This window comes from Ricinus communis, chromosome 3 (genome assembly GCF_019578655.1).
Source record: "Ricinus communis isolate WT05 ecotype wild-type chromosome 3, ASM1957865v1, whole genome shotgun sequence".
Classification (NCBI taxonomy): domain Eukaryota; kingdom Viridiplantae; phylum Streptophyta; class Magnoliopsida; order Malpighiales; family Euphorbiaceae; genus Ricinus; species Ricinus communis.
In genome coordinates this window covers 5,089,656-5,111,833 of record NC_063258.1, presented here as the reverse complement: position 1 = coordinate 5,111,833, position 22,178 = coordinate 5,089,656, and the positions used below count along the sequence as shown (strand labels likewise).

At 28.9% G+C, this 22,178-nt stretch overlaps 2 protein-coding genes across 2 annotated transcripts; both read right to left on the bottom strand.

Moving 5' to 3' along the window:
- Window positions 1–5,608: 5,608 nt before the first annotated feature.
- Window positions 5,609–7,784, bottom strand: LOC8280421 (UV-B-induced protein At3g17800, chloroplastic). Its single transcript, XM_048372043.1, has 4 exons — window positions 7,552–7,784; window positions 7,300–7,436; window positions 6,768–7,066; window positions 5,609–6,671 (listed from the first exon to the last, which is right to left on the bottom strand). Exons 2-4 carry the CDS (start codon window positions 7,423–7,425, stop codon window positions 5,840–5,842), a joined length of 1,257 nt encoding a protein of 418 aa, XP_048228000.1. The 5' UTR covers window positions 7,426–7,436; window positions 7,552–7,784; the 3' UTR covers window positions 5,609–5,839.
- Window positions 7,785–11,480: 3,696 nt separating this feature from the next.
- On the bottom strand, window positions 11,481–21,118 carry LOC8280420 (uncharacterized protein At4g15970). Its single transcript, XM_048371564.1, has 4 exons — window positions 20,676–21,118; window positions 14,047–14,415; window positions 12,079–12,560; window positions 11,481–11,645 (listed from the first exon to the last, which is right to left on the bottom strand). The coding sequence occupies exons 1-4, from the start codon at window positions 20,883–20,885 to the stop codon at window positions 11,636–11,638; spliced, it is 1,071 nt and encodes a 356-aa protein (XP_048227521.1). The 5' UTR covers window positions 20,886–21,118; the 3' UTR covers window positions 11,481–11,635.
- Between the last annotated feature and the right edge of the window lie 1,060 nt (window positions 21,119–22,178).

The following is a 22,178-nucleotide window of genomic DNA, read 5'->3' as shown; positions in this document are numbered from 1 at the left end:
TGCTCTATATGTTGGATTAATAAATTGTTTTATCAATAGTTTATTTTTTAAGTTTTTGCTTCTGTATCTAGTATAACCAACGAGCATGTTTGTTGGTCATCTAGTTAGTTATGTTCAGTAGCTGTTAGCTAGACTTGTGGGTTTGTTAGTGGATTCCTAGTCTTAAGTTAGCAGTTGAGTCAAGCTTGTTTTTAGGAGTCAGTTAGCTAATGTTTAGCATGCTATTAAGCAGTGCTGGGTTGTAGTTTAAATTGAAGTTTTTAGCATAATCAATAGTATTATGTTTTGCAGTTTACAATCTTTGTTTAATATTTGGTATCAGAGCGAAAAGCAAAACATCTGATCAATTCGTGTGGGTAACGGGTTTGGGAAACACACGAGAGAAAATACGAGACCTTCTTGTCTAAGAGAGAAAAACATAAGAGAGTGTTCATGGCAGAATCGAGTTTCACGAAGGCTTGTATTCCTACCTTCGATGGGGACTATGACCATTGGAGTCTCCTCATGGAGAACCTTTTGAGATTGAAGAAGTATTGGCAAGTGGTTAGCAATGGATTCAAGGAAGTGAATTCTGGGGAGATGTTAGCTGCTGAACAGGCAAAGAATCTTGAGGAAATGAAGTTAAAGGATTTCAAGGCAATGAATTATCTATTCAGTAGCATAGATAAGACAATCCTGAAAACTATTTCTCAGAAGTCTACGGCTAAGGAGTTGTGGGACTCCATGAAGAACAAGTTTCAAGGAAGTACCTCATCTTCCCAAGATCTATCATTTCAAACCTGAACATCGTGTTGGTCTTGAACTCAGATACTAACTGTTCACTGCTGCTCACATACATTATGTCATCCACATATACACTGACCATCAACACATCTGAATCTTTCTTTAGAATGAACAAAGTATGTTCATAAGGACACCTCTGAAACCCTGCTTCTAAGAAATACCTTTCAATCTTGGAATACCATGCTCGTGGAGCCTGTTTTAATCCATATAAAGCTTTCTTTAATCTATACACCTTGCTTTCCTCCCCTGAGCTTACAAATCCTGGCGGCTGTATCACAAAAACTTCTTTAGTAAGCTCACCATGTAGAAAAGCACTCTTCACCTCTACTCCAAGGAAGGACCTCATCTTCCCAAGATCTGTCATTTCAAACCTGGACATCAAGTTGGTCTTGAACTTAAATACTAACTGTTCACTACTGCTCACATACATTAGGTCATCCACATACACACTGACCATCAACACATCTGAATCTTTCTTTAGAATGAACAAAGTATATTCATAAGGACACCTCTGAAACCCTGCTTCTAAGAAATACCTTTCAATCTTGGAATACCATGCTTGTGGAGCTTTTTTTAATCCATATAAAGCTTTCTTCAATCTATACACCTTGCTTTCCTCCCCTGAGCTTACAAATCCTGGCGGTTGTATCACAAAAACTTTTTCAGTAAGCTCACCATGTAGAAAAGCACTCTTCACATCAAGTTGATACACATGCCACCCATGATGTGCAGAAAGTGCAAGCATGGATCGAATAGTATCCCATCTAACTACTGGTGTGAAAACTTCATTGTAGTTTATGCCATATTGTTGAGCATAACCCTTGGCTACAAGTCTAGCTTTAAACTTGTCAACCTCCCCATGCTCATTAAGCTTGGTCTTGTAGACCCATTTTACTCCAATGGGAGTGATTCCAGGTGGTAGAGAGGTAAGTTCCCATGTGTCATTCTTCTGAGTGGCTTGTATTTCTGATTTCATAGCTATTCTCCACTTCTCTGACTTCACAGCTTCCTCAAAAGTCATAGGATCAGAGCTATCAATCTGCAAAGCATAGTAATCATTAGGAGAGAATAAAACATTACCCTTTTCATAATCTCTATGCCATACAGGTCTTGTTCTAATCCTTGCACCCAAGTTGTCACTAGGCTCATCAGTTTCTGGAGAAGAGTCTACTTCTGCAACTAGAGAACTCGTTTCCTGCACATCAGTAATGTATTCTTGATCAGCTTGTTCATTTGGCTGATTCAGAGATGAGATTACTTCTTCACTGTCATTATCCTCTATCTCTGGATCCTCTATTTCCTCTTCAAATCCATCCCAAGAGAGTTCAGCATTCTTTTGTGCAGAATTGTTAGAGTCCCAATCCCACCCTTTAGATTCATTAAATGCCACATCCCTACTGACAATAATCTTCTTTGTGACGGGATTGTAAACTCTGTAGGCCTTAGATTCTGTAGCCATTCCAAGAAAAATGCATTTCACACTCCTATCATCCAGCTTCTTTCTCTGTTGCTCAGGAATATGAACAAAGCACAAACTGCCAAACACCCTTAGATGATCCACTGATGGTGGTGATCCACTCCACAACTCCTACGGAGTCTTCTCTTTATTGATAGCAGTAGGGCTTCTATTTAATACATATGTGGACCAAGCAATTGCTTCACACCAGAATTTGCTAGGAACATTAGTATCTGAGAGCATACACTTAACCATATTGAGAATGGTCCTATTTTTCCTCTCAACAACTCCATTTTGCTGAGGAGTAAGAGCTGCTATCAATTGTCGCCTTATCCCAACCTCATCACACCATTGTTTAAACTCAGTAGACAGAAACTCTCATCCCCTATCAGTTCTAAAGCTTACAAGTTGAGATCCTGACTCTTTCTCAACTTTGCATTTATAAGACTTAAACACTCCAAAAGCCTCTGACTTGGCAGTAAGGAAATAAACCCAAAGCTTTCGACTATGATCATCTATTAAGGTAAACACATACCTTTTGCCACTGTGAGAGGAAGGTGATATAGGCCCACATAGATCGCCATAAACAAGCTGGAGTTTTGTAGAGGCTCGCCACAAGCTCTTCTATGGAAAGGGCTTTCTATGCTGTTTTCCTACTAAGCATACAGTACACACACTTTCTTTATCATTCTTCATAGAAGGCAGCCTTTTAACCATGTTGGACTTCTCAAGTTTCAGCAGTCCTTGAAGATTAAGGTGGCCAAACCTCCTATGCCACAGATCTAACTCTTCCTTCTTAGACTAAGTTGTGTTAAGACACAAACCATCACTGCTCTTATCACTAGAGTTAGGCACAACATGTAACACAAACATACGATTACTCTTCATCATTGTGGAGAAGAGAAACCATGTTTTGTTACTGAATATCTTGCACAATCCATTCTTAATAAGAAAGGCCAAACCTTTTTCTTGCATTTGACCATTACTGAGTAAATTATTAGTTAATCCTGGAACATAGAAAACTTCTTGCACAACTAGTGAAGCTTGATCAATTCTCATCCTAACATTCCCCTTTCCGCAGACTTGAAGCTTCATTTTATTGCCCAGTTTCACATTGCAGGTGAAGGAGCTATCAAGACTGCTGAACCACTTCTTATCGCCACTCATATGGTTGCTGCAACCACTATCCAGAAACCACCAATTGTTACTATTCTCTTCTGAATTCTCATGAGCCATCAACCTGTGCCAGTCAGCTCCAACACCAGCCATTAAGAGCATCTCATCCTGTCCAGAGACATGTCCATCAGCATAGTGTGTCTGAGGTGTCCACTCCGGACACTCATTTTTGAAGTGACCAAGCTTATGACAGTTATAACACTCAACAATATGGCATAGACTACAATGAAGTTTTCGCACCAGTAGCTAGATGGGATACTATTCAATCCATGCTTGCACTTTCTGCACATCATGGGTGGCATGTGTATCAACTTGATGTGAAGAGTGCTTTTCTACATGGTGAGCTTACTAAAGAAGTTTTTGTGATACAACCGCCAGGATTTGTAAGCTCAGGGGAGGAAAGCAAGGTGTATAGATTGAAAAAAGCTTTATATGGATTAAAACAGGCTCCACGAGCATGGTATTCCAAGATTGAAAGGTATTTCTTAGAAGCAGGGTTTCAGAGGTGTCTTTATGAACATACTTTGTTCATTCTAAAGAAAGATTCAGATGTGTTGATGGTCAGTGTGTATGTGGATGACCTAATGTATGTGAGCAGCAGTGAACAATTAGTATCTGAGTTCAAGACCAACATGATGTCCAGGTTTGAAATGACATATCTTGGGAAGATGAGGTACTTCCTTGGAGTAGAGATGTCTCAGTTTGATGATGGTGTATTCATATGCCAGAAGAAGTATACCAAAGATCTGCTAAACAGGTTTGGGCTTATGGATTGCAATCCAGTAAGGAATCCCATAGTTCCTGGTGACAAGTTGACACTTGAAGAAGATGGAATTATGGTTGATGGAACTCTGTACAAGCAGCTGATTAAGAGCTTGTTATATCTGACTGCAACAAGGCCTAATGTAATGTTTGTGGTATGTTTGCTTAGCAGATACATGGCTAAGCCAACTAGGCTACATATGCAGGCTGCAAAAAGGGTCTTGAGGTATCTAAAGGGTACTTTGGAGTTTGGAATTTTGTACAAGAGAAAGGAGGAGAATCCTATCTTGATTGCATACACAGACAGTGACTATGCATGGGATTTAAATGATAGAAGGATCACCAGTGGATATGTGTTCTTTCTTGCTGGGGGTGCCATTTCCTAGTCATCTAAGAAACAGTCAGTGGTCACTCTATCGACTACAGAGGCTGAATTCATAGCAGCTGCTTCATGTGCAGCTCAGTGTATCTGGTTGAGGCGAATTCTTGAGCAGATGGGATGGATGGAAAATGTAGAAGGAGCCACTACAATTCTGTGTGACAATGTCTCTACAATCAAGCTATCGAAGAACCCAGTGTTACATGGAAGGAGTAAGCACATAGACGTAAGATTTCACTTTCTGAGGGATCTTGTGAATGAAGGAGTTGTTGAACTGATGCCCTGTGGGACTAGATTTCAGATTGCAGATATCATGACTAAAGCTGTGAAGTTAGAAACATTTGAGACTTTAAGGGCTAAGCTTGGAGTCGGAGATTGGTCTGATAAGTCTGAAGCAACAGCAAGTGGCTAGAAGGTTGAGTTTGCTGAAGTCTATAAACTCAACTTAATCCGGTTGAGTTTAAGGAAGGAAATGTTAGATTAATAAATTGTTTTATCAATAGTTTATTTATTAAGTTTTTGCTTCTCTATCTAGTATAACCAACAAGCATGTTTGTTGGTCATCTAGTTAGTTATGTTCAGTAGCTGTTAGCTAGACTTGTAGGTTTGTTAGTGGATTCCTAGTCTTAAGTTAGCAGTTGAGTCAAGCTTGTTTTTAGGAGTCAGTTAGCTAGTGTTTAGCATGCTGTTTAATACTATATACATCACAACTAATAGAAAAATGACACGATATATTCTTAATTATTTAAAATATATCAATCATCTATCAAAATATATGTTTTATTTTTTGTTTTTCTGAAAGTTCTGATCATTTCTCATCTTTAGATTTCATCTCCAGTTGTTCCCCTAAGGTAGGATTTACACCAAAGGAAATTTCTATCATATAGAGGGCCACTCATACTCGATGTAATTTAAAATTAACATTTCTGCACCATAGAGCATGAATGAACCTCATACTCCAGTTGTGGGATAGAAATTACCACCAGCAAAACATACAGGCAGCTGGTGTGATCAAACATACACTAGCAAATAAGATGGACAATCCCCAAGCATGAGAATGCAAAGATTTTTTTTTTTTTTTTGTATTCAAGTATAATGATGAATAACTGAGACGCCAATGGCGACCAAATTTCACATTAAGCAAATCCATCGTAGAAAATACCTAATCCAAACTATATACAGAAATATCGGTGCAAATTTTTACAGTCTTTAATGACATTCAAATTCGGTTAGTTCTACTTCTGCAACAAGTTTTCTTTGACAGGCATGTAGGCAAGCAACATTCAGTTTGTAACGAAGTGGTACCTTGAATCCACATAGCTCTCAACGTCCCAAAGGAAAGAACCAAAAGTAACAGCTTCTAAGACGAGTCTCTTCAAACCACCAAAGCTGATCTTAATAAGTTCATCCTTGGAAGAATCAACTGTCCCTTGAGGTGTTATGATGATTTCTGGTCTTCCGAACAAGGCCTCTGTGTGCTTCTCAATGATACTAACTGCCTCCTTGGATCTTATTGTTGCATATCTTTGAAGTGTCTCCCCATCGAAAGACATCACATAACTCCGAAGTCTGGAAGCCTTTATGCCATGACCAAACCCCCCAGCACTGACATCACCAGACCAAGCCACCTCCGGGTGAGATGACGCAGCTTGAAAGGCAGCATCTCCATCACTAGATTTCATATCTGGCCTCATAGCTTCTTGAACATTATTATCTCCCTCGTCCACAGCACTTGGAAGGATTTTCATTGACTTCTCAAGCTGAAACCTCTGATCAACACGCTTGAGGAAATACCCATACATCACAGATGCTGCATAGACCTGTCCAACCCTTAATTTACTTATTTGTGCAACTGTAGTTGAATCTCCTACCCGGTTACCCAAAATCAGTGCTAAGTGGTTCTGGATCATCTCGTAGGCTTCAGGAGAGTGAAGCCTCTCAAGCTTCTCATCTTGGCGCGGCCACATATCCACCGGGTCAGATGGCTCAGCAGAAGCCGGAGCTATCGAGGGAACCAAAGAAACATTGGCATCCATAAATTTCTGCACAACCAAAGCATATAAAATCTCTTCCAAAGCTTTTCTCCTTTCATTAGCCTTTACCTCAGCAATTCTCCTAAGAATTTCATCAAGACATAATTAGACACTCTTGGCATGAAATCTGCAAGCCCCATACACGCATACCAAGCAGTTAGATGTCACACTTACTAACCTGTATAATACCAAGTCAGTGCCAGAAACAGAAGGCTCCTCCTTATGTTTATCTGCATCGCGATCAGTTTGAAGTTGTTCAAGCTGCTGCTCCACTGCAGCTGGCACAAGATGTGGGTGATTAATCAATATTTGAGACAAGAACTGTCCTATTGGAGACTCCAATTGAAGTGGAGCTATTTGAGCTGGCGGCCCAGCACGATCTGATGATGATGATGATGCTCTCACTGCTGTATATCTTCTATTCCCAAAAGCCTCCCGTCTATATCCTTGCTTTCCGTATGAAACCGAAGAATAATGCTGCAATTCATTGCAAAATCTCATCAAATACTTTCCGGGCAAAACATATCAACCAATATATATATATATATATATCCTATCCAGAGGTCACAGATACAATCACAAACTTTATATCTTTCCTCAAATAAATAAAGGACCAAATTTTACACAAAAGATATGAAATTGAGGCATAAAAACTATGATTTTGCAAGAAACCCAAAACCCAATTCAGACCAAAACAGAAACCTTCGTACCTTTGTAGTAGAAAAGCGCAAAAAGCCAGGGCCGTTAGCAGCTAGAAAAACGGATCTGCCAACAGTAGTGGAAGGTTTATACATGCCAATAGGATACCTAACAATAGCTGCTGTCGCTGCCTCCATTTTTCACAGTTCTACGAGAACCCAATCGAAACATAAAACTGATGTTAGTATCAATTACCCGGAGGAAAAAAGAAAAAAAAAAAAGAAAAAAGAACCAATTGAAGAAAAAATCAGGATGATGATTACCTGATGAAAAAACAGGGAGATGGTAGCAGAGAGGCGAGAGATGATTGTATATAGGCAATCGAGAGACGAACCCAAATGGGTTATACAAATATTTATTATAATATTATTTGATTAGGATGTGTTTTGTGTTGAGTTTTCTCTTGAGAGTCTAAGATGGCTGGCGGAATTAAAAATTTGGGAGCTGCCTTTGGCCAGAGTAATAATTATTTTATACATGTTTGTGTTTGTGTTCTACAGTTAAGAGTTTTGTATTGACTTAGCACTGCAAGTTTCACTTATTTACGTATTTGCCACTTCTCATTGTTTTCCTTCCTCCAGTTTGAACCGGTAAAATCAAACCGGTTTGATTCGGACACTTATTAAATTTTAAATAAACTATATAATTTCACCATTTTATAATTTTTAATATGTAGCTATAAATTAGAATAAAAAATATTTTACCCTTAAAAGGTATAGATCTATAAGAATTCATCTATGTTTATTCCAATCAGCCATCATTATTATATGGCTTGTGTTTGATGATATAAGTTTAAAGACTTAATAACTCAAAATATTATTAGAATAATAGCTTTTAAATTATGAATTGGCGATTAAAAATGGAACTATGAGTTATTAAATTATAAACTCATGTTATCATATATGAGAAATATAATAATGATAGTTAATCGAAATAAAAAAAGGTTGGATCTTTACAAACCAAGACTTTCTAACGGTAAAATATCTTCTTTTTTTTTATCACGATATATAATTACATAGTCTTTTTCATCTGAAAAAATAACGCATATTAAAAATTATAAAACAATTAAACTATAAAATATTTCTTTATATTTAGCCCTAAAGTTTATTTATAATAAATACCGATTTAACTAGCTAAATTTTAATTGTATCATCTTAATCAATTCGGATTAGTCACTGTCTAATCGGTTCAATCAGTCAATCCGATCAACTTTAAAAATATTGAAAAATGCTCATAGCAGGAAAAGATGGTTTGCATAGAATATTCTTACTTTTTATTTTCTTTAATTCTTTTATTGGCAATAATAGATGTTTTATTTTTAAGGGTCAGCTTTTGTCGGTTTAATAATCCTAGTGAAAAAGATCAAAACCTTACAAATTGAAATTTTTTGATGATAAAATATCTTTTTTTATTATAATTTGATAATTACATATTTCTCTTCATTTGAAAAAATAAAGCATATTAAAAATTTATAAAATGGTAAAATTATAAAATATTTTTTATAATAGCTCTAAAATTTATTTATAATAAATATCAGTCTAACTAGCTAGTTAAAAAGTCAATTGAAACTAAATTTTAATTTTATCATCCTAATCAAATGGGATTAGTCATTATTTAAGGTTCAATCAGTCAATCCGATCAACTTTAAAAATATTAAAAAATTCTCATTGTATGAAAAAAAAAATGGCTTGCATAGAATATCTTTATTTTTTATTTTCTTTAATTCTTTTATTGGCATAGTATTGATATCCTATTATTAAGGGTCAATTTTCGACCATTTAGTAATCTTACAGAAGAGAAAAAATGTTTGAACAAAATAATTTTTATTTTAATCTATTTTATTGGCATCTATTGTTAGGATCAATTTTTGTTTAGTAATCCTAAGTGTTTTATTTTATTAATTAAATATCTAACTTTTTAAATAATATTTAAATATTTATATCAGTATTTGAGGACGTATTAATTGAAATTATATATTAAAAATTATTTAAAATTATAAAAAAATAAAATTAATTTAAGAATTAAAATATCAAAATAATTAAATTTAAAAATACAATAAATCCAAACACGTTTAGCATATGACATTAAAATCCCATTCATATGAAGTACAGGCTATATAGCACAAAATAATAAAAATAATTGAACAAAACAAATTTTGCACATGCGACAAGAGACTCACGAGGGGTTGTTTGGTAATTTAACAATGGTTATAAGGATATTTTTCTTTTTCTTTTTCTTTTTTGGTTTAATGGGGAATAGAAAAATTAAAAGCTTCAGGAAAACTCTGGTTTGAAAGATGGGCCCCATATGTGTGGATCTTTTTGTGATTTGTTGAGAGCGTGGCATGAACTTGTGGCGCTGATCAAACCGTTAGATTTCTTAGTTATGGGTTTACGCGTCCCACTCCCAGTGGAGCATGATTTCTGCGGCGTGTATGAGGCGGATCTTAAGATACATGAGAAATTTTTATTTTAGTTTGGAGTATAAGTTATAATAAAAAGAAAATCGATAAATATTAAATATTTTATATTTTAATATTGAATAATATTTTTAGAATTATCTGTTTGCAATTTTTTATTAAATCTTTGGTTGATGATATATTTGATAAACACATGTTTATGTATTTTGAGTGTTATTTGAAGTTAAATTGAGTTGTGTTAGGTTGGGAAACTTGAATTGTGATCTGGAGGTGAAATTTTTAGTGTTTTTGAGCTCTTAAAATGTCAAAAACTGTGTTATAGGCTTCCATCTGGACTAGATGATCTTGTGACCGACTTTCTACCTAGCAACCCGAACTTAGTCGTTTTTTTTTTTAAAAGTGACTCGGAACAAGTCAGTTCAACAGTAGGTTTAGCTTCGTCAATTTATGTCTCACATTATTAGAATCATGTCTTTTTTAAAACTAAATATTTTTAGACGACTAATCAAGATTTCTATAAATTTAAACTTAGAGTTGTAAAATTTAAGATAAGGCTCAAACAATCAAATTATCAACTCATGACAGAACATACCTAAGTAGCCCTTAGTTCAAGGGTATTTTCTAGAGATCCAACTGTTGGATCGCTCGGTAAATTTTACTATATAAACTAAACTGATATATCAATAACATATCCAAAGCCCAACCATTCAAAGGCTTTAATAGTCAATTTGAGTGATATATTTTCATGCTCGATCTATCTTATTTAATAATGTGTACATTATTGAATAAATTGGTAGTTTTAAAGGGATTATTACTTGAATATATTGCATTGTTGATGCCATATGATTAATAAGTGATATAATTGGTGATATATTACCACTGAGTGTTTGTCTGGTGAATAACTTAGAGTATGTTTGTAACAAATCATGTGTAATTGATCAATTATATGCTTATGAATATGTATGAACTGAATATGATGAAAATAGTATATTGATGAGTCATGTATGATATGTGTTTGTAATCTTTCTTGTGCGGTTGGAAATAGAATTAAAAATTCTAATTTCCTTCTAATAGTATGATTTGAATTAAATATTACGAGTCAACGATCACTTAAGGAGTCAAGTTAATGGTGCAAACATGAGCCGAGGCTTTTCAACGATTGAAAGGTAGAATTGATCGTAAGAGATAAGTGATATAACATATATGCTTGCATGTTAGTCCTCTAACGCTTTGCATTTCATATTTATTGTGTGATGGAAAAATAAATATGTATTGTAGTTACGAGATAGGTAAACATACATTTTGATTTTGATATTATATGATATGTATTTGCATTTCATCAGAACATATGTATACTGACATATTAGACTATGTACTAATCGACGAGATTAAAATTCTTTTTATACAATTTCTAAAATGCTCCATTTCGAATTGGCTTTTTCAAAGAAATTTGTTTTTAAATATTAGCCTCAAGGATTAATTCTAGAACCCTTAACAACAACAAAAAAAAAAAAAAGAAAACAAAGGAAGAACTTCATTAATGACTTGGGCTAATCATTGAGATTAGTAGAGAACTCATAATTGTAAAGTATTGTTCTTTTCTTTAATTTTCAGAATCAATATTTCTATTTCAAATACTATGATTAAATAAACTTTATTTCTTTTTTGCTTTTCTCTTCCTAATCTAAATTCTTATTTTATTTTCTTTAAGATTCTATTCTAATCAATGGCATGACAAACATGACTTCTTAAGAAATTCATATAATAAAGGAATCAACATAAGAATATAGTTTCTTGATCATAAGATTTATAGAAGATAATTTTGTTATTGTTCTTATCAATAAACATTGGAGAAACATACCATATCCATTTGTCTGAAAAATGATCAAAGACAGACATTGTTGATCATTATTCTTCTGTTTAATCTTCTATCGTAACCTGGGAGGATTGAAAGATACAAGACTGGTGTCAAATGGATATGAAATAATAATAATAATAATGCTCAAGATATTTTAAGCTCTTGAATTATTATTATTTTTTTTGAAATAAGTGCTTGAATAGATAAATAATATCTAACAAATATATCTAGATTCTGTTTAGTTTGAATTTGTTCTGAAAGTCATTTTAGAGAAACTATAAAAGAATTACAAAAGATTAAAAAATTAATTAAACTAAATGACAACGAAAATTATAAAAAGTTTCTAAGAAAATAAAAATAAAAATTGATTTTTTCTGTAAAATAAATTCAAAAAATCAGTTCATAGAAACTTCGAACAAGTCAAATCTATTGAATCAATAAATCAGAAAAGACATAATCTAGAACTGTTTCTGAACACCCAAAAACAATTTAAAGAAAAAAAACAACAGTTACCTGCATTTATCAGGAGCTCTCCAAGAGAATGAAGAAGATGCTTTTACATTTGGTGGGGATAACATAAACCGTCTCCAGTCTTCAAGCACAAGTTTAAGATCATAAACTTTATGCTCCAAACCAAAACAACAATTTGCATGCATTGTGCACACCAAGTTGAAGTTTTTGCTTGGTTCACAGAACCCACCAAAGTAAGCTGTGTCTAAGAACCTCATTTGCAACCCAATTTTATCAATGAATGGATCAAATTTGATCATGTTCAACACATCTTGGTCATGCTTCCCTGGGTACTGTGTCCTAGAGAAGTACCAAAACTTGTAAAATTGAATTGTGGGAGTATTAGATTTAACATAGTTAAACCCACCATTTGGCATATTGTTTCTATCAGAAGAGTTACCCCAATAATTATCACATGCTATCTGGAAATCTGCAACTGGGTAGAAGTGGGGAAATGGATTTTGTAGCCACATCACATCTGCATCCTAGTAAAAGGTATTAACAATTATCAATAAGACTATTAAAGAACTATAGAGTAATAAGGTAAAATTCAAAAGTTATATCATTATGCAACAACACCATCAATTATCATTATATATATATATATATATATATATATATATATATATATATATATATAGTGCGGAAGGAGGGAACCGATAAATTTATTGTTGAGTTATTATTAAATTATTAGTTAATTAATTAGATTAATTTGATCTTTTATTAATTTAATAATGTTTAATATAATTCATTTAGTGCAACTCTAATTCTAGAAGTGCAACTCTATTAGAATTTTAGATCAACAATAGTTTTAATTCTAAAATATATATATATTTCAACTATATTTTTAATATTATATTAATTAATAAATTAATTTTTAAAAATAGTATATTAATTATGTATTTAATTAATATCAATATAATAAATAAAGAGTTCAAATAACATATTCAAATAACAATCATAATAAATAAAAAAATAACATGCACAATTATATTATTAAAATTTTTTTAAAATATATATATATATATATATATATATATATATATATATTATTTTATAAATAATAAGAAATTAAATAGTTAATATTTATGTAAAACGCATGTTACTAAAAAAACTAATTATTCTAAATGAGTTAAAATAATTGACCAAACTAATATATTTAGATAACAAGCAGAAAGAGGAAGGAGGAGAAGATTCATAATAGCTTTCTTTTCTTTTCTTCTTTTTTTTTTTTTTAATAAAAAGAAAAGGGAAGAAGAAGAAGAAGAATGCCTCCTTTGGATAAAACTTTTAATCCAATTTACTTTTATGTCATTTAAGTTTTTTTTTTCTTTATTTTAGTGATATTGATATAAATGACTATTAAATTGTATACTTAATTTCATTTTGCTTATAATATTTTATTATGTTTTAATTTAACCAATTCACAAATAAATATTTTAATAATTTATCCACTTGAATAAATCTCGTTAAAAATCGAATTAACTGATTAAAGTAGGAGTTAAGTGAATAAATAAAGAATACAGTTCATTCATAGAATTAAACTTCGGTCCAACCAATATCAAAATAATTAGAACTAATAATTTGATTGGTTGAATTTTAAACTTACAAATTATTTATATTTCTTATTTTTTATTGATGTAAAATCTTTATCTAAAATGTTAGAATCCTACGTCACTAAAAGATCAAAAAATATAAACAATTATAAAGATAAGATCCGACCAATCAAATTGCTAATTCTAGCCATTTTAGTATTAGTTGGATTCAAGCCTAATTCTATTTATTGATCTCGACATTTATTAGTTCATTTAACTCTCAACTTAATCAAATCAGTTTCAATTTCTAATACACATATAACTCAAATAGAACATCATTTTCCCAGAACTCTTATAAAAACAAAATGAACTTATCAGAAAGTAGCAATTACTTGACATATTTAAAAGGGCAGAAGGAGAGGAAAGAGGAGTATACCGTGAAGATAAAGCTGTAACCCATCTCAAGAACAGTAGCCAAAAATTCGATCCTTGCCCACATCATTTCCAAGTAAGTTGGGGTCATGAAAAAAGCCTCTTGTGTAAAATTAAGGCCTCTGGTAACAAGAGCATAGCAGTGTGGATGTATTGCCAGGCAACGTGAATGTGCCTTTTCATCTAATGTTACTATTACCAAATGAGTTAGGAGCCCATTTGTATTGTTCCCAATCCTGAAGCTCTCCAAGAACACATCAATTACAGACCCAGGCTTTGCCCATGCATCATTTAAAGTTGTCAATATCACTGTCTTGTTATCCTCCATTGATGCTGCTCTCAAAACCTTCTCTAATTCCACATCAAGCTTCTCCTGAAAATATTGGGCCAAGAACTAATTAATATGACAACAAGGACTATAAATAAAAGAAAAACTTAAGTTATGTTTCTCAAGTTAGATCATGATGTCAACTTCTTAAAAAATTGATGCATATTTAGGTATCAGGAGCCCCGAAATACTGGTGTTTTATTTTAAAAAAAAAAGAAAGAAAGTTAAAGAGGAACTAAAATTGAAAAAAAATAAATATAAAACTTATAGAGAAAAGTTTAAAATTATAAATTTTTGGAGGGCCAAGAAGAATATGTGTATAGGAGAAGGAAAAACAGAGTCTTAAAAATATGGAGACTAACCATATTATATTTTGATTTTTAAGATTTTACTAGTGTAATGATATAAAGATTATTTTTTAAAATATTTTATAAATTAATATTATAAATATGATTAATAATACTATTTTTAGGATTAAAAATTATTATATAATTAAAAATTTAATTTATCAGTTAATATAATATTAAAATTATAATTTTTAAAATGTTATTTTGAGAATTAAAATTATTATTTTATTAGAAAACTAATTCTTTAGTTAATATAATATTAAAAATATAATTAAAATTAATAATATAGTTCAATCGTATAAATTAATAACACAGTTCAATCATAAAAATTAATTATATAGAAACATATATATATATATATATATATATATATATATATATATATATATTAATTTTTAAAATTTAAAATATTTTTAATATATATATTTAATTTTTGACAAATTGAATCTTTATTTTAATATGTATATTTATTTTTGCTATGAAATTCAAGCTTATATATGTGTAATTTCATATTATTTTTATTAATTTATTAATTAATAAATTATATTCATAATTACCACTAACTCTAACCTTAAGAAACAACATATTAATTATATTTTAATATTATCTTAATTTATTTCCTAATCGGATAATGATATTAATTCTATTCTAAAAATAACATAATAATTATATGTTAATATTATATTATCTAATAAATTAGTTTTCTTATTAGATAATAATTCTAATTCTAATTCTAAAAATAACATTTTAAACTATATTTTTAATATTATATTTAATAATAAATTAATTATTTAATCTTAAAAATAGTAATATCAATTATATTGATAGTATTAATTTATATAATACTAAAATTCAATATTAAATATTTTTAGAATAATTTTATATTATTATATTAATAAAATTTTGAATTCTAAAAAATTAAAAATAATTAATTTATTATTATCTTTTTAAATTGATATTAAATATTAAAAATTTATTAAATTATATCTATCAGTTTTTACAAATACGAAGAAAATTATTTGTTAGATTTATGTAAGTTGAATGATTTGCCAACACATTATTTTTATGGGCCAATACAATTATATGAACAATATTCATAAATTTAACTAGTACATATTTTCTATTTTTAGAAAAAGTTTGCTATATTAATAAAAAAAATAGAAATAAAATAAATTAAAATATATAAAGTTTCTATTTTGAATTAATAGACATGATTAATTTGATGAATAAAACTAAATTATTTCTTTAAAAAATGATAAATAGTTAATATATATATATATAATTATAATTATAATTTTGAGATATATCTAATTCCTTTTAATTAGTTGTTTAAGTTATAAGTTATCTAAATTATAAGTTATCTAAGTAAATATAATTGAACGGTTGAGATTTAAAATAAATAATCCAATCACTAAAATTTAATATGATATTAGTGGTATATGACACCAAATAATGACATGTTTTATGCTTATTGGAAAGATAACTTGACATTGTATTGCAGCAAAAGTTTCAAATAAATCCGAAGATTCTGGTAAAATTATAATTAAACTTTTAAATTTTAAATTAATTTAATTAATATACTTAAGATTTAAAAAATAGATAATTATATTTTTAAAACTAACTCATTTTCTACTTAATAATAACAGTGTTGATTTTTTCAGTAAATTAAAAGAAAAACTATTATCTTATAATTTTTATATACTGAAAAGTATAAAAAGAAATTAATACTTTCTCATCTCCGCAAAAATTGAGTTAGAAAGAGCTAAAATAATCTTTTTTTATACCTAAAACTAACTAGATCTCCCACAATTATATAGTGAACAGGGCTGCAAATGAGTTGAGATGCTCGCAAGCTACTCGAAGCTCGACTGAATAAAAGCTCGTTCGAGTTCGTTCGTCAGAATGAACGAGCTGAGCTCGAGCTTAGTAGTGTTTGACTCGTCTAAGTTCATGAGCTGGTTTGTGCATTAGTTTATTTCAAAACTCATGAATTATCTCAATAAATAAATAAATAATTAAAAAAATAATATATTTTAATTGAAAAAAATAAAAAAAATAAAAACACCATAATATTAAAGTAACAATATATATCAATAAATTAAATTTTAATTATAAATTCTCTAATTGAATAATTTCAATATCACTTAAATAATTACTAGTTTAATAAAATTATTAATTAAATTGGCATTTGATTATGTACATTTAATTATTATTAATATCTTATCAATTTATTTTTTATCATAAATTAATTTAAGTAAAATAATAAAATAAAAACATGTATGAAAATAATATAATTTGTTAATTTAAATCAACATAAATTACGTTGTTTTACTATAAAAATTATATATATATATATATTAAATAAATAATAAGTATATATTATGTAAATACTTAAAAATATTTGAAAGTTATAGCCTATACGTTTGTAAATTATCGAAGCATAAGTAAATATTTTTACGATATGCTTAATGTGAAGCTCGGCTCGGCTCATTTGCACCCTTATTCCTGACCAAATCATAAATAGATTTATACGAATTTGAGATAGATTTCTATGAAGTTTGTTGAACTCTTTATTTTCATAAGATACTTTGTTTAATTATTTTAGTTTCTGAAATTATATGCATATTTTATTTTTTGTATATTATTTATTTATAATTACAAAATTTAAAGCTATATATTTGATAAAATCAAACTTGCTTAACGAGTTTGAAATTGAGCCGAGCCTAAGTTTAGCTTGTTTATATAAATACCGAGCTGAGCGAAGCTCTAACTTTAAAATATAAAAAATTATCAAGCTCGAATTCAGTTAAATTTTTACAAACCAAATCTAAATTTTGAAAAATTTAGCTCAGCTCGGTGAAAGTTAGCTTAAGAATATGAATTTACTTTTAAACTTTAGAAGTGCAATTAAGCTATAATTTAATTAAGTTTTGATTGAGATTTCATGAACTTTTTGTATACCTTTTGCCTTGTATAATAGTGAAAAACTGATCAAGTAGACCTGGTGAAAGGGCGGTTTGGATTTAATCAATTTATAATTGTAAAAGGTTTTAGGCTAATTAAATTTTAATTCTCTATTAAACTTAGATTAACCCAAACCTGAATTGGTAGTCCTCACTACTGGTTGAGAATAAATTCATTCAAGTTGTCAATTCTAGTTGTGTGTTAAATGCAGATTAGGGTGAATGTATCTTCCCAATTATACTATATTTAGTAGGTTAATTAATACCACAGTTTCAATGTCTTTAAAGATTGTAATTAATTTTAAAGTAATGCCAGGGAAGTGAACCATTTTAATGTTTCTGAAAAGTTTTCTTCGCAATTAGCATTGCCTCACTCATTTAAGTTGCAAATTCTGTTTGTGCATTAACCAAAATTAATATTGCGTGTTATATTATTTTGATTATGAAACCAAATTGATAAATATAGTTTAATAAATTTTTTTAATATTTGATATTATTTTATAAAATTTTAAAAAAATAATAACAATTAACTATTTTTAAATGTTCTTAATTTTTTTTAAATTTTAAAAAAATTTATTAATGCAATAATATAAAAAATATTTATTAATTAATTTTAATATAATTGATATTAGTATTTTCTAGAATTAAAAATTTATTATATAATTAAAAATTTAATTTATTATTGAATATAATTTAAAATGTTATTTCCTATATTAGAATTAGTATCTAATTACAAAAGAAATTTATTAGTTAATGTAACATTAGAATATAATTAATATGCTACTTCTTAACATAAAATTAATACTGTTATCTGATTAGGAAACACTTTATTTATTATATAATATTAGAATATAATGAAAGTCCTACTATTTTTTAGGATAAAATTAGTATTATTATTTGATTAAGAAATTATTTATTAGTTAATATAATATTAAAATATAATTAATATTCTATCTTGTAGAATTAGAGTGAATATTTAATTAGAAATATAATTTATTAATTAACAAATTAATAGAAAAAATTATACAATTACACATAAATTTGAATCTCACGTGTCAAAAGTAGTACACATATCAAAATAAAAATCTTATCTGTAAAAAATTAATCACACATATAAAAAAAAATTAAATTTCAGTAATATATGATAGAAGAAGTCTTTAACTCAAGACTTGACTCCAATTGAAATTTATTACCATATTAAAATAGATATTAACTTAGGTTAGGCAGACAATATCTTTATATCAGTACTATATTTAGTATGTTAATTAAAATCTCACGATTTTCATTAAGGTTTCAGGAAAAAAGAAGATTGTAATTAATTGTAAAGTAAAGTTAATGAAAAGGGAAATGAACAATTTTATGGCCTTCTACAAAGTCTTCTGAGTTGCCAATTTGTTTGTGCATTAACCTGAATTATATTGAATATATTTGGCAGCTTTAATTTATTCCTCATAATTTCAATTTTTTTTAAATAAATATCACTTTCATGTATTTTTTTTAATTATTTTCTTTTTAAGCAAAAATAAATAACTAATATAATAAATAATGGTAGATGGTGACTTGTGATTTTGATAGTACTATTATTCAATTCCATGTCCCCATTGACTTAGTAAATGCCAGCTGCCGTCTTAAACAAGTATACATTTTTATTTTTCTTTTATAGACTTTGGAATATTTTTAAACTATTATAAATATAGTAAAATCGAAATATATGATTTGACGTTTTTTTTACTTGAAAGATCGAGATATTTTTTTCTTTTAAAAGAGTATTAAATATTTTATTTTTTTAACATTTTAAGTATATATTTATTATTTTTCACATAATTTTCATATATCTAATATGAACTATTATTAAATTATGATTTTATAAGTAATGTGGTATTTAATAATGCATTAAAGAATTTATAAATATATTAAAATTTTATTAAAATTATTTTTAAAATTTAGTTAAAATTTGAACAATTTTTATGATCACAAAATATCTAATTGGATGCTAAATTAGTTAAAAATATTTATTTTATCAAATATTTATTTTATTAATATTTACAATTTGAAAATAATAAAAATATTGAATATATTTAAAAAATATTAAAAATGGAACCCGTGTCACTTATTTAATATGAAAATATTTTTATTTCTTAAGTGTAGAAACGTCAAACCATGTGATTATTTTTTAAACTTTATCTTAATTTAATAATGTAATTTAATTTTAAATTCTATAGAAGTAATAATATTTATTTAATTTTTTTCATTTATATTAAATCACAAAATACTCAATCAATTTATTGATCATTTTTTAATTGAAGATCAAGAGATTTATAAATTATAATTAATTTAACTCACAAACTTATAAATTTAATATTTGATCATAAAATATAACCCTGCTTAGTTGGATTAGTAAAACATGTGCAGGGCCAACATCTAGAACAAATTAAAATAATAATAATAATCTTTGCCGCTCTGTATAGTGTGCCCTATATTCCAAAATTAATATTTAACGTTATTATAATTATATATCACTTTTTTATTATTTAAATATAAAATATTTAAAAATATTTACATAAAAAATAAAAATAAAAAATTTATACATATTAATATATATTTCCTTTTAATGCTTAATTTAGTTTTTATTTATTATTTTAGAGAAATTTATTTCAAACCATTTTAATTTTATATTTCCATAAAATATATAAAACGAATCGTTTCCAAATCATATCTAGAAGCCCTCTTTTTTAGACTCATTTTAATTAACCATATTTTACTGGTTGCCATGGACTTGTCATCATGGTTCATGCAGGTGACTGGATATCACCTGATATATAAATCATCTTTTTCTTTTCTTCTTTTTTTCTTTAAGACCTTACTTCCAAGAAAATACATGGAAAATAAAGAAAAAGCACATAATTTTGTTACTAAACAGCAAGTAATTAAAAAAGAAACCAATAAAGAAAAGGGACAGGCAAAGAAATTGATGAAAGGAAAAAGAGTCACTTACAGGAGAGACAGGAGCTGGAGAGGAGGAGGAACGGAAGGAGGTGGGTAAGAATTGAAAATGGTAGGCTGATTTGTAGGAGAGAAAGCATGAAACTGCAACAAGTGATCCTACGAACACAAGCCCTATTCTGCTGATGCTGATATGGTTTCTCCAAGAACTTGAGGCCTTGCTGCTGCTGATTATGTTTTCTTCATCTGATGGATTCTTCATTTTCTTGTTTTCTCCATCCAAGGAAGTAAGAAATACAACAAAACAAAACAGTCTTTTTCTTCCTTCTGTATGGTTTTAGATTGGTGGATTTAATGAGAGCTTCGTAAAATATGTGTGTATATATATATATGCCATCTATCTGTAATGCGTTGAATATTCTGTGGTGACGACGACCCAAATGGGTCATTAAAAGGGACTGTAATCTTTTCTTTTCTTTTTTGAGAAAGAGAGACTGTAATCTTTGATTAAGTAAGATAGAGAGAGAGGGGCTAACACAAGGATGAGTAAGTAATACAAAAAGGGGCCTAGCCAATCAGAGTTTAGTCGTATTTATTTTATTTATTTATTATTTTGGCAGTTCTTGAGTAATCTAAACGAAATATTTTATTAATTATATAAATATTTTAGATAAATGCTATTTTTATTTGATTATTAAAATATTTATGTGATATATATATATAATAAAACTTCTATAAACAATTATAAAAATTTCCACTCGTTAATTAAAATTATAGTTAAAAAACTTATTTTTCAGCAGCATATTAGATATTCAATTATCTATTTAGGTATATATATACCAAATCAATAAATAATTTATATATATTTATTAATTTTAAATAATATAATATATTTTATTTTATTTTTTATTATATAAATCAATCATCAAATATTACATCAAAGATAATTCAATGAATTTTTAACATAACAAAAGTAATGATATACTATATATTAAATTATTGTGTTTTTCTTTAACATAGAGTTATATTTATAAATAATTCCAGTCTATGATTCAGGCCTAACGCAGTGGCATTATAAGAAGTCTGACAATATGTATTGAGAGGTGACGTGGTACCAGAAAGAGCTAAAAATGCTTCAGAGTACATATGCCTTGTTAAAAGCAACATGAAAATGCTCATTCCAAATTAACTTCCGATCTTTCTTTAGCAGCTTATAAATATGAGAATGGATTGAGGTAAGCTTGACAATGAATCAGTTGATGTATTATATACTCTTTTTAGAAAACCCTGAACCTCTTTAGGGAAATGCACTAAGAATGGTAGCAACTCATTAGGGGTTACCCTAAAAATGCATTTCTTCGAATTAAGTTGGAGATTATTTTACTCAACTCTCTCTAAAAATTTATCCAGCGTTTTCATATGCTTTTCGTGGCTTTTGGTTCGGATCATCATGTCATCCACGTATATCTTAAACTTCTTATGAATCATATTATGGAATATTTTGACAACCACTCCTCTGATAGATTGCACCTGCATTCTTCAGCCCAAACGACAT